The sequence below is a fragment of the Pediculus humanus genome, genomic scaffold (genome assembly GCF_000006295.1).
Source record: "Pediculus humanus corporis 1103172107555 genomic scaffold, whole genome shotgun sequence".
Classification (NCBI taxonomy): Eukaryota; Metazoa; Arthropoda; class Insecta; order Psocodea; family Pediculidae; genus Pediculus; species Pediculus humanus.
Window position 1 is genome coordinate 228,924 of NW_002987170.1, and position 13,138 is coordinate 242,061.

Here is a 13,138-nt window from a genome sequence, read left to right on the forward strand (position 1 = left end):
AACCCTGTTGTTGATGTTGTTGTTGTTGTTCAATTTATCATTTGTCTCGTTAATTATGGTTTAACATCATCCGTCAGTAACTCTAACATGATTCAGAAAAAGATTACTACACTTTTCGTATTTGAATTTTTATTTAATTAATTGATCGTGATTTCGATCGTGAATTATTATTATTATTATTTTTTTTTTTTTCACGACGTGTTCAACGTATTTATTTACCGATTTCTTTTCCTTTTTTTTTTTTTATGGAACTTTAGTATAATTTTTGTGTAATTAAAAAGATTCATCAGTTTTTATTTATGTAAAAAAAAAAAAAATATTTTTTAATTATTATTTTTATTGTTTTTGAATAATAAAAAAAAAAAAAAAATTAAAAACGTTTATTGGAGGCATCGGATCCCTGAAGAAGGTTAATAATTACCTTGTAATAATAATAATTATTTAACAACAAAAACAACAACAAGAGTTTCGTGAGTAGGTGCGTGTCGCGTAATGTCTCTCGTTTAAATCCGTTCGTTTTAATTCTTCCGATCGTCCGTCCGTCCGTCCGTCCGCCCATAGAAAAAAACAGAAAAGTCTAGAAATATTTTCCGTATTTGCGTGTATTATTATTATTATTTTTTTTTTATCACGATAACTCGTCATGTGATTGTCGGAGTTTTCCCCTCTCATTTATTCCAGGCCTACCACTACCCGATCCTTTTTAGAATAAATGTCGGAAAACCAGGGATGTTACGTGCTTAAATAGGCTAACACCACCTATTCCTTCCTCTGAGTCCATCTTATTCTACGGAAACGAGTATATATCTCTTGGATCGGGCTCGTCCGGTGACAACAGGATCTATGAAGTAACCAGGATCAATACGAAGTCGATAAAAGAACAAGAGAATTTTTCTAGTTCCGTCTTTTTTTTTTTTTTTTTTTTTTTTTTTGTTCTTAGTAAAATCAAAGGCGCGAGATGGTCTCAAGCGGCGGTCGCCCATCCAAATACTAATCGAGCTTGATGCTGCAATATACGATACGATGGTTAAATTTTTTATTATTATTATTATCATCATAATCGTCATATAATATTCCTTTGTTTGTTACGCACAACCTACCAACAGATGAATGGTAATAACATTTGAGAAAGTAGAGGAGAAAGAGGAGCGAAAAAAGAAAAAAAAAAGTGCGAGGGAGGCCGGTGATGGGTGGCGAGTGGTTTACATAAAGAAAAAAGGAAAACAGATTTTTTTTTTTTTTTTTTTTCATTTTAGTAAGAATTTGTACAGTTTATTTAAAAATAAAACGAATTTGAACATGAGCTTTTTTGCTTCTTCTTTTTCTTTTTTTTTTTTTTTTTTTTTTTAGTTATTGCGGTGTGTTTGTGTGTGGGGAGAGGGGAGGGGCTATTTAATATTTTTGTACATGTAAAGTCGTTTTTGTTTTTAAATAATAATAATAATAATAATAATAATAGTAAGTCACGTGGAAAAATTAAATCACAGGTTTATAAAAAAAAAAAAAATTATTTTTTTCTTTTTGTTTTTTTGTTTTTTTTTTCTTAAAAGTATTATGGGTATTTTGAATGACTAGATAAAAAAAAATGAGTTTATCCGGGACTCGAAATAATAATAATAATAATAATAATAATAATAATAAATAATTCGTTTTTCAAAAGTCCTCGGAATCACGCTTCTTCTCCAGAAGATCCGATTTCGTCTTCGTCGTATTCTATGTATTGGGTTCCATCGGATGCTGTAGTCGATTGGGAGCTGTTTTGAGTTTCAACTTTCCATTTGTTGACGTGATGGGAATTTTTAGAACTTCCAGTCGAAGACGATTGCTGTTGGGCTTTGGCTTCTTCTTCCTGTTGCATTCTTTTATGTTTGGTCCTGCGATTTTGAAACCATACTTTCACCTTATTAGAAGAAAGAGAAAAAAACAAACAAACAAATTAATTAATAATTTTTATTTTTATTTTGTAAAATTTAATAATCGTAATTGTTTCATCGAACGGAAGCAACGGTTATTTTTTGCTTTTTAAAGGTGAACCTGTTTAAAAAAATTTTTTATTTTTATTTTATCAAATTTCTTTCTTATACGACAGAGAGAAAAAGAGAGAAAAATTGAATTAAAAAAGTCAAAACTAATAAAGTTTAATTTTAATCATCGATGAATATAATAAAAAAAAATAAAATTTAACCGGAGGTTAAGGCAAGGAAGTGATAAATAAATAAATAAAAATTCCAATAATGTATAAAATTTGAATTTAGAAAAATTGCGTCGATAAGATGGATTTCGGTCCCCATGTTTAATGGTTTGTAAATAAAGGGTAGCGTGGCGTAGAGAGGTTCATGCGCGCGAGTCTTTCTTAATAAAACTGGGAAAAGCAGACGACTTCCCTTTTGAGAAAATCCCTTCCATTCGGCGGAAGCTTCAACTACGACAAGAAATACAAAAATAAAAAATAAAAAAGCTCTAAAAAAAAAAAAAATAGGAAGGGGGAGGGGGAAATGTAAAAAAAAAAAAGCCACGGGGAAAAAAATAAAAACGAAAAAGATGACGCGGAAGCGTTCACGAAATTTAGAATAAAAATTTTCTTCTCGTTCACTATCTAAAATTTTCATCGTTTTTTTTTCTGATTTTGCGTACACAGGTTAAAACATTTTTCCATTTTGACAAAACATTCCCTCCCCCCAAAAAAAAAAAAAAAATCTCTATGATAACGCAAAACGTTACTTATTATAAATCGATAATTCAAACGTTAAACATTTAATTTTATTTTTTATAAATATTTGAACTTTTTCGCGTGCGTATTGTGTGATTTAATATTTTAATAATAATTAATAATAAAAATATTTGAAAAAAAAAAAAAAAAAAAACATAATAATATTGAAAAAAGTTTCCCCCCTCCTCTCTCTCTCTCTCTCTTTCCCCCTTCCTTTTTAAAAATGGTTCAATTGAAAAACAATCGACAAACACAATTAAATTTATAATCCTCAAATCAACGGTTAGATTTCATAATAAGAGGCAAGTTTTTGTCCGGGTTCAGCCATTGAAAAGCGAGAAAATCTCTTTTTTAAATGAAAAACGTGACACTTATCCAGGACGAGTAGATCAACCACTGCGTTTAAATTTTTTTACTCCTCTTCGATCCATCTTTTTCGTTTTTTTTCGTTTTTTTACCTTAATCGTTTTACAACATCACAAAAAAAAGAAAAGTCTTTGTTTTATTTTCTCGTTTTTCTGTAAAGTTTTTTTTTCATTTATCATACATATCCCGCGCTTAAATCTACCTTAATGTAATCACATTTCTCTCTCTCTTTCTCTCTCTCTCTCTCTATCGAATTATTGCGTCTCACAATAACAATAAAAACTATTAATTAAATAATTATTGAAAAAATCAATTTGAATCAAATAATAATAACCTTTAGACTCGTTTTTTCTTTTTTTTATTTACTCTCACTTTAACAAAATAATATTTTTTAATTTAAAATATTCTTTACGAAACTCTCCAGCACAATAAAAAAAAAAAAAAAAAAAGAAAGAAAGAAAGAAAGAAAAGATTTTTCTGCCAATGTCATCCGTTTTTTTATTATCAAGTTCCGCTTCCTGATTCACGAAGTAAAATGTATTTTCCTTTTTTTTTTTTTTTTTAAATTACACGGACCATTTAGTTTTTCCTTTGAATAATATTTTGTACGCATTAGATTTTAAATATCAAATTAATTTATTTACAATTAAACTTTTTTTTTATTATTATTAAATAAATACCGAGCCATTACGACGACGTGATTGGATAAAATAATTTTAATAATCGACATTTAATTTTTATAAAGAAATTATTAAGGGTAACTTTTAACGTTTTTTTTTTTCGCGACAACTACGAAAACCGTGTAAATTTCAAATAATTTATTATTATTATTATTATTATTATTATCATTAGCGAAATACTAGGACATTTATAAATGAATAATATTTTTACGAATGATATTTTTAGTTTGAAACAAATCATGGAAAAATGTTTAAAAAAAACCTCGCGTCACATTCATCGTCTTTTCATTATTTATTTATTTTATTACACGGAAAACGTTAAAATTATCGAGTTTTAATTAAGTGAAAAGACATAATTTAGAATGATTTAAACGATTTAATTTAAATGAAATTTTCGTGTAAATGCGATAGAAACCCATTAACAACAACAACAAAAAAAAACGAAAGGAAAAACGTAACACGCAAAGGGGAAAATCGATTTTAATTGAAAAAAAAATTTTGCAAAATTTGTGTAAAATGTAATAATTAGGTGTCACGCATAAAAAATAATTTCCGTCCTAGGAAAACTATATTAAAAGGCAACAAAAAAAAAAATTTTTTTTTTAAATATTTAGAAATACTAAATTATTTATAATTGTTAATTTTGGACCATTGTTTATTTCAAATGACATTCTCTTGTTTTTCCTGTTTAAAAAATTTAGATAAAAAACGTTCAAATTATTATTTTTCTTAAACGGAAATTATTTTTAAAAAGAATATTATTAATTATTTTTTTTCGACATCAAATTGATATTATCGATTGTAATAATAATAATAATAATAATAGAAAAAAAATGTCTTTGTAATCTCACCTGAGTTTCTGTCAAACTGAGAGATTGAGCTAATTGCTTCCTTTCGGCTCCTACAACGTAATGATTTTTTTCAAATGCGTGTTCTAATTTCAACAATTGACTCGGACTAAACGCCGTTCGTATTCTCTTTGGCTTTCTAAAAGGCTGCAGGAGAAAACCAGGAATATCCGGACCTGGAAAATTAAATAATAATAAGTATTATTATTATTTCGTTTTTTTACGAATGGGTGTATAAATGAGAGAGTGCGCGTGCGGGCGTTAATGAGCTTTTACCGCAGCCATAACCCATCTTGTGAAATTCCATTTTCTTTTTTATTATTATTATTATTATTATTATTATTATATTTTAATGTTTATCGTCATCATTGGTTTAAGATTCCCGTAGAATTTTATTGCACACAAAAATAAAAAAACGAAATTTTATATGTATATTATAGTTTTAAGAAATTATATGTGATGATGATGATGATGATGGGCTTTTAATTTTAAATCTTTCGTTATTAAAAAGAAAGAAAGGAAGGAAGAAAAGGAGGAGGGGGTGCAGAAATAAAAAGGTTAAGTGAAAAAAAATACAACAAATTATAATTAAATAAAAACGAATGAAATGAAAATTTTTTAGGTTTTTTTTTTAATAATTTAAACAAAAAAAGAAAAGAAAAATAGGTTTTCGTTTAAAAAATCGTACGAGTGATAAGAGTAAAATTTTGAATATGTTATGATTGCGATAAATAATAATCATAACGAGCACATCCTTCCTCTTCCTGTGTACATACATATTTGATTCAGACTCGAGAAAAAAAAAAAAAAAAAACATGTAGGAATCATTATTATTTATTTCGCCAAAAAAAAAAATAAATAAATAAACACGATGCTACGACGCAATGTTTAAAATATTACGTTACGTATCAAGTATTCTATATATATTAATATACATGATTTTTTAAATCCTTTGCTCTAATGTTTTTTGAATTTTTGAACTTTAGTCCCAAAGGCCACTAATGATCACTTATCGTGGAAGTTATCGTTCGTATTGGTGTATAACATTAAAATTATCATTTTTTTTTTTTTTTTTTCTGATTCAATCGCCCCAACGAGTTTTTTTTTTTTTTCAACGTAAATTAATTTTAACTCGTTCCAATTATTTTATTATGTTTTTTTTTTTTATCATCACTAAAAAATGTAACAAGGAGAACCATTTTAATTTTTTACTAATACATACATATATATGTATACCATTCGTGCATTAAAACATTCATTCTGACCGGGTAAAATTATAATAATTATGTTATGTCCGAAAATTGTTAAGTGAGAGCCATAATGATGATTTCAAAACAATTATTTAACGCTCATTGTTTTTTTTTTTTTAAATTATTACCGGATTGTCGGGGGTAATGATTACAATGATTTAAGAAAAAAAAAAAATTTCTATCAAAGTTTTTAAAATTTGACAACCCATAATTATAATAATTAATAATCGTAAAATATTGTTTTGATTAATTTTGTAAAAAAAAAAAAAAAAAAAAAAAATGCAAAGAGAAAATATATAAACGGATAATGAATCAGTCAGTGACGGTTGCGATAAAAAAAGAAAAAAAAAAGAAATTTCGTAACATTTCAATGAGAGATTAACGGTCACGGCCAACAGATTTTAAATTTTTAAAAAACACGTTAATTTTAATTTTTTAAAATTCTCGCATTTAATAACTATTATTATTATTATTATTATTATTATAATTAATTATTATAATTTAAAAAACGACATCCCGATTAGTTAATATATATATATATATATATATATATATATATAATTTGTTTTTGGAAAACAACAGCGGAAACAAAAAAAACAAATTTTAAATTTTTTAATAACAGAAAACGCGAGAATTTAGAAACGGTTAAAATTTTTTATTATTATTTTGACAATACAAATAATAATAATAATAAATAGTTAGAGTTTTATTTACATACATATATATATATTCATTTTCATGTCGGTTCGTTCTCCCAATCAACAACTAATTTTATAGTTATTATTATCATTATTATCTTTCTATATATTTTATAAAATATGTTTTTTAACGTGGGTTTAAATATTTACTAATAATTATTAATTATTTGAATTTAACGTGAAAAAAAAAACATCCTAAATTAGGTGTATAATTTATTTTTAATCAAAAAACCGATAACCTTATATATATACGTCATTCACGTTTTTACGTAAAAAAAAAAAAAAAAAAAAAAAAAAAAAACAAACTCGTACGTGAGCCGGAGGGTTATTTAATAGGGCGGGAACCGTAAAAATAAGGCAATTAATACCTGGTACGAAGGCCCTTATTCAATACCTTTTTTTTTCTCCCCCTTTTTCTTTATATATATATAATTTTTTTTAATTAAACAAAAATATTTTCTTTTAATTTTTTCATTGTCTAGAAATGAAAAAAAAAAAAAATTTCAAATCATTATTTGTTTTTTAACGCTTAATTTCTACGTTCTTCTTTTTTTTTTGTCATTTTTCTGTAAGTGAAAAAATAATAATAATTTTCATACCTGATTTTTTAATTTTATTTTTTTTCTATAGTTTTTATATAAAATTTATTAAGAATCGAAACGCTTGTCAAAGTGGAAATTTTTTATCATCTAATTATATTCTCATACATTAAATAAAAATCGTTGGCCATTTTTACGCATCATTACCATTAATATTTATTTAATGAATTTAAATTGAGATGATAATGCTTACCTCCCGGAAATCTATGCGAAAATATCCTTCCGTGCCTGGATAATAGCCACGGATATAAGGGATACGTGTCTCGCGGTGGTATTTGCGGTCCGTGATGTCCCGGATGACCCGGGGGCAAGTGGCTTGGCGGACCCGAAGATAGAAAACCTCCCGGCTGCTGTTGATGTTGTGCTATTGCCGCGGCCAAACCTGCAGCTGGTTGTAACAAAAAAAAATAAAATAAATAAAAAATCTCTTCCGCTACATTCCCGGCTTTTTACTCAATAAGATTCTTTCTTAAGACGAAAACGAAATATATATATGTGTGTTTGTGTGTGAGTGTATTTTTTGAGTTTTACCTTGAAAATGCTGAGCTGCGGCTGCCAGTGCCAACGGATGAGGATGATGGTGATGACTCGGGTGACCCACTCCGTGCATGACCGGATCCGTAGGCAGGTAGATCCCTTTGAGAGCTGCTGCTGCGTTCATTTCGCTTCCGAACGGCACAACGTTGGCCGGTGTCAACACCGAGGGCTTTATCAATGAGGCTTTCGGACTTAAACTAGTTCTTTCTCCACTCGCGGGACTTATCGAACTTCTAGGACTGTTCGAATGAATGGAACTTTCAAATTTAGATATATCTTGATCGGTCGATCGGTGAGGGGACGCGGTTTTAGGATAACGATATGAAGATATCTTTCCTTCGGTGGGAAACGGAGATCCGCTACGAAACGCCGAATTGTTTTTTATTATTAAATTCGTGGGGCTCGCGTCTATAGGAGTCCTGTTTCCGTTGTAACGCAAATCCGCAGGCGATCTGCTTTCGAATTTATTCGATACGTCGCTCGACGGACTCCCCGGATTAATTATTTCGTCTTCTTCGTCATCTTCTTCGTCTTCGGGTTCGTCGTTTGGGAACGTGGAAGATTTCGACGTTTGAATTTTACAATTGTCCACGATTGTTTTATCGTGATTCCTATCCGTTTTGTTATTAATGGAATATTGAATCCTATTGCTTCCAGTTCCGCCGACGATCGAGTCGATGGAGAAACCAATTTTAGGCTTTGTAGGAACAGACATCATTGGAATCGGCGCTAATGGCATCATGATTTGAAAATCACTTAACGCGAGTAAAACATTTCACGGTTAATTCTTAAATATTTATTTTTAGTTTTTTAAAATTTTTTTTCTTCATTTTTTTTTTTTTTTTTTTTTTTTTACGTGTTTGAATAGGTATGAAACGATGACGATGACGACGACGTTAATAACAACAAAAACAACAGCGACAACAACAACAAAAACAACGACGACAACGAGAAAAATCTGACCTCCTTATTTTTGTTTATAAAAAACATAAATAAAGAAAATTTTTAGAGGATGAAAAGTAAAATAATATGGTAGTACTAAGAGTCGTCGTCAACAATTTATGCTTAAAAAAAAAAGAAAACTTGAAAACCACTGAAAATTTCACTTATTAATAAAAACCCCGAGAATAATCGTGCACTGAATTAATATTTAATTAAACAAAACGGCGGTGGAACAATAATAATAATAATAATAATAATAATAATAATAATAATATTATACGTATTCACGGTCGCATTTATATTTTCATTAAAATAATAAATTTGAATGATTGAACGGTTTTGTTCGATTAATGACAACTAGTTTATTTTAATATAAATAATAATTTGATGACACCACTTGTTGTTTTTTTTGTTAATTTTATAAATTTCTTCTTTTTTAAATAAAAAAAAAAAAAATCACAAACGAATTTTTCATCACTTAACATATAGTTTTTTTTAAACGCGTGCGTGTGCGCGCGCGCGCGCGTGTGTGTATGTGTTTTCGTGCGTACACGATAGCGTACGCAAATATTCACTTATGTCCCTACGCGTAATAAAAATAATAATAATAATAATAATAATAAATTTGAAACATAAACAATAATGATGATGATGATGATGATTATATACGTAATCAGAGAAAAATAAAGGAAAATTAAAACTTTTGATTTTATTTTTCTGCAATGCGGATAATTACGTTATTTCACTTCCGTATACGCATTTTTGTTTTTTTTTCCTGTTTTGTCTGTTTTTTTTTTTTTTTTTTATGTTTTTTTCACCCCGTGCACATACAACGACACCGAATACAGGCAACCGCTTACTGGTAGATAAACGAAAAAAAAAAATAAAATTAGGTGGGATAAAATAAGTGGGAGGAGCTTAAAAATCGATTGAGAGAGGGATGCTAATGAAGGCGGAAAAAAGAGAAAGAGAAGAAAATTTATGGAAGGGATTATTACGGAATAATAGCTGGAGCATGGGCGAAGGGGGGGGGAGGGGAGGAGTTGTAGGAGATTAAGAACAGTTTAGTTTTTGAGATGAAAATTTTCTAATTGTATTATTATTATTACTATTAAATGTATGACCTCGATTTTCGGGTGTCAACCATGGGTAAACCATCTAAATTTTTTTTTTTTTTTTTTTAACCAACAAACACATAAATACTTCCCCCCTTCCCTCCCCGCCCCACGACTCAAAATTTAAAAATAATAAATTAAAATTTATTTAAATCAATAATGAAATGGATTATTATTATTATTATTCTATCGAATGCATTATAATTATTGGTTGAAACGTAAAATACATTTATTTACAATAATTTATAATAATTAATTGATATCGATTCTTTTTCCTTTGATTACATTAGAGAATTTCACGCCGGCCGCCGATAAAGAGAAAAAGAAAGAGAGAAAGAGAGAGAGAGAGAGAGATGCAAAAAATAATTTTTATCGAACGTCTCTCTTTTAAGAAAACACCGGGAAACTCTGGGAACGTTTAAAAAAAAAAAAAAAAAAAAAAAAAAAAACAATCAATATACCAGAGCTTCGAAAAATTTTAAAGTTATCAACACCACCACCAGTATCAAAATAAAGGTTAAACACACACACGCACACACATATTTTTTTTCTTATTAAAGTTTTTTTTTTATTTAATGATTTTTACAAATGAATCAAATATTATTGTGGAGCGTTAATTAAAAAAAAAAAGAATACATAATAGTAATAATAATGATGATGATGATGATGATAATGAAAGGAAAAAACATGTATGTGAATCGTAATTGTCTCTCGCAATACGTTTGAAAATTTTCCAAAATGTAACCTTTAAGTCTCTCTCTCTCTCTCTCTCTCTCTCTCTCTTAATTTTGTTTTTAGTTTTTTTATATAAATATATATATATATATGTGACGAACGTGAATTTATAATAAATATTTATTACATACGCATGCGCCCTTCCCCTCCTCTGTTATTTCGATTAAAATCTTTTCTTATAATTTATTTACTATATTACATTATTACTTTATTACTTTACATATTATTACATTATTACTATTATTATTATTATTATTATTATATTATTATTATTTTATTATTTAATGTATGATATATTTTTCTTTTCCGAAAAATTTCGCGACAAATATTATGCTTTCTCTCTCTCTCGAGTTTGAGGTTTTTTTTTTTTTTTTTTTAGAGTTTGTATGATGTAAATTTAAAATGGAGATATAAACCGAAGAACCACACGAACGTATGTGTAAAATTATATTATTATTATCATTATTATTATTACTAAACGATGGTAACGAATGGAGTAGACCGCCTTTGGAACGAAACGTCGTCCTCTTAAACCCCTCCCATGAAAAATCCCTGAATCAGATTAAATTAAAATGCTTTCATGTGGTGTTTACAAACAATTTGTTTTCCGATGACAGGATTGGTCGGTTTACTTGGGTTCGTTTCCATGGTGATTTTTCTCAACATCATGTCTTTTTAAAAAAAAAAAAAAAAATCTTTATCGTCACAAAATTACCGTCAGAAAATTGATTTTTTTCCCTTCGTTTTCAATTGAATTATAAGTAATTATTTAAACGATGGATTCCGTATGAATACCGTATGAAAGAGAGAGAGAGAGAGAAAAACTCTTTTTTTTTCACTTGGTTTATCCGTATAGCGTCCCCCCCCCCCCGAGATCTTAACAATGCAATAATAATAATAATAATAATAATAATAATAATAATAATATTATCTTATTAACGTTTAGACAAAGACCTCGTACACGCCTGTTTTTTACCGATCGAATCGAATTTTTTTTTGAATATTTGACGTTATTTTAGAACAAATAAAATTTTACCGGTTTAAACGAAAAACCCTTATACTCATCCGTTAAAAAATAATCGGGGTATATAATTAGACTGTACAAAATTAAATTTCAACAACATATACAATATATTATTAATCGGATAAAATATTCGTCAATTATATTATATAATTATATTTATAGGCGATAAAATAAATTTTACGCGAGATGATGAGGATTGTTTAGGTCCACGCTTTTATTCATTTGATCATTTAGAGTTCCGTACGCTTGGAAAAACAATGGAGGCAAATGAATATATATATATATATATATATATATATATATATATATATTGGCATTTATTTATTTGTGTGGGATTTAAATGATGTGCAAGTATAATTATTGTCTTTAAAATAAAAAAAAATAACTTCGTGTAATTAAAAAAAAAAAAAAAAAAAAAAATGATTAATGATGATTTTTATAAATTTTACATTTTTTCCTAACATTTGAACAAACTCGCGACAATAGTTTCGCGGTCCTCCTTTTAATCAAAGAGATAATATATTTTGTCGAGGAGAAAAAAAAAAGATTGATTATAATGATAAACAATCAATCAATCAATCAATCAATTAATAAATACAGAATAAATTGATTAATTAAAATGCATTTTAATGATAATAAAATAAAAATAATTAATTTTTATTGATATATATATTTTTTTTTTGTCAACCTTGGCGATAAACAGCAAATAAAATAAAAACTAAAAGAAAAAAAATTAAAATTTTAACAAACCAATTTAAAAAACGTAAAAAAAAGAGAGAGAAACGTTTTATTATTGTTAATTATTTATTATTCGTAAATGAAATTTCGTTTTTAGTTATGGCCGAAAATATTTTCATCGTTATTATTTAAAAACATTAAGTGTCAAACTATTCTAAAATATCGAGAGAGAGAGAGAGAGAGAGAGAGAGAAAAAAATCAATTTCTTTTTTATTATTATTCTTCTTCAATACCTGAAGCATTTGTTTTAATGTTAAAAAAAAAAATTAAATTTTAAAATGTAAAAGATAAAATAAAAATATAATTAAAAAAAAAAAAAAAAACTCTAAGTCGTTGAAGGTATAAATCCCAATTTTTACACACATTTATATTTACACGCACCCACACACACACACAAAAACACTCACACATTCACGCACTAACATTACATATACATATGTATATATATATATGTATTTGTTATATAGGTATATACACATTTATAACTGTGTATGCGTATGTGCGCCCCATGTATCTCCGCCGACGTGAAAGAAAGATGCGTTCAAATTTAACGAACATCAACAACATCTTTTCTCAATTCAATTTCATTATTGTATTTTGTCGCAAATATTCAATCCTGAAAAACGTTACGACAAAAAAAAAAAAAAAAAAATTCGCTTTTATTTTCACCGTAATTGCAAGCGGGGATTTTCTTTTTTTCTTTCTTTTTTTACTCTCAAGCGTTTTTTTTTTTTTTTTTTTTGCATTTTCAAAATTCATTATTCTTTTTTTTTTCTTATAAACGCTTTTAATTTTACGAGCCCGTTAAATCGACGATATCAACTCATAATTGATATATATATATATATATAGACATGGCCCACAGAAATATTTAATCATAGGAAAATTCCACCCGT

At 27.6% G+C, this 13,138-nt stretch overlaps 1 protein-coding gene across 1 annotated transcript; it reads right to left on the bottom strand.

The window, feature by feature from the left end:
* Positions 1–1,669: 1,669 nt before the first annotated feature.
* Positions 1,670–8,427, bottom strand: Phum_PHUM205160 (Homeobox protein Nkx-6.1, putative; the record flags this gene model as incomplete). Its single annotated transcript, XM_002425469.1, has 4 exons — positions 1,670–1,900; positions 4,608–4,780; positions 7,345–7,539; positions 7,683–8,427. The coding sequence occupies 4 exons, from the start codon at positions 8,425–8,427 to the stop codon at positions 1,670–1,672; spliced, it is 1,344 nt and encodes a 447-aa protein (XP_002425514.1).
* Between the last annotated feature and the right edge of the window lie 4,711 nt (positions 8,428–13,138).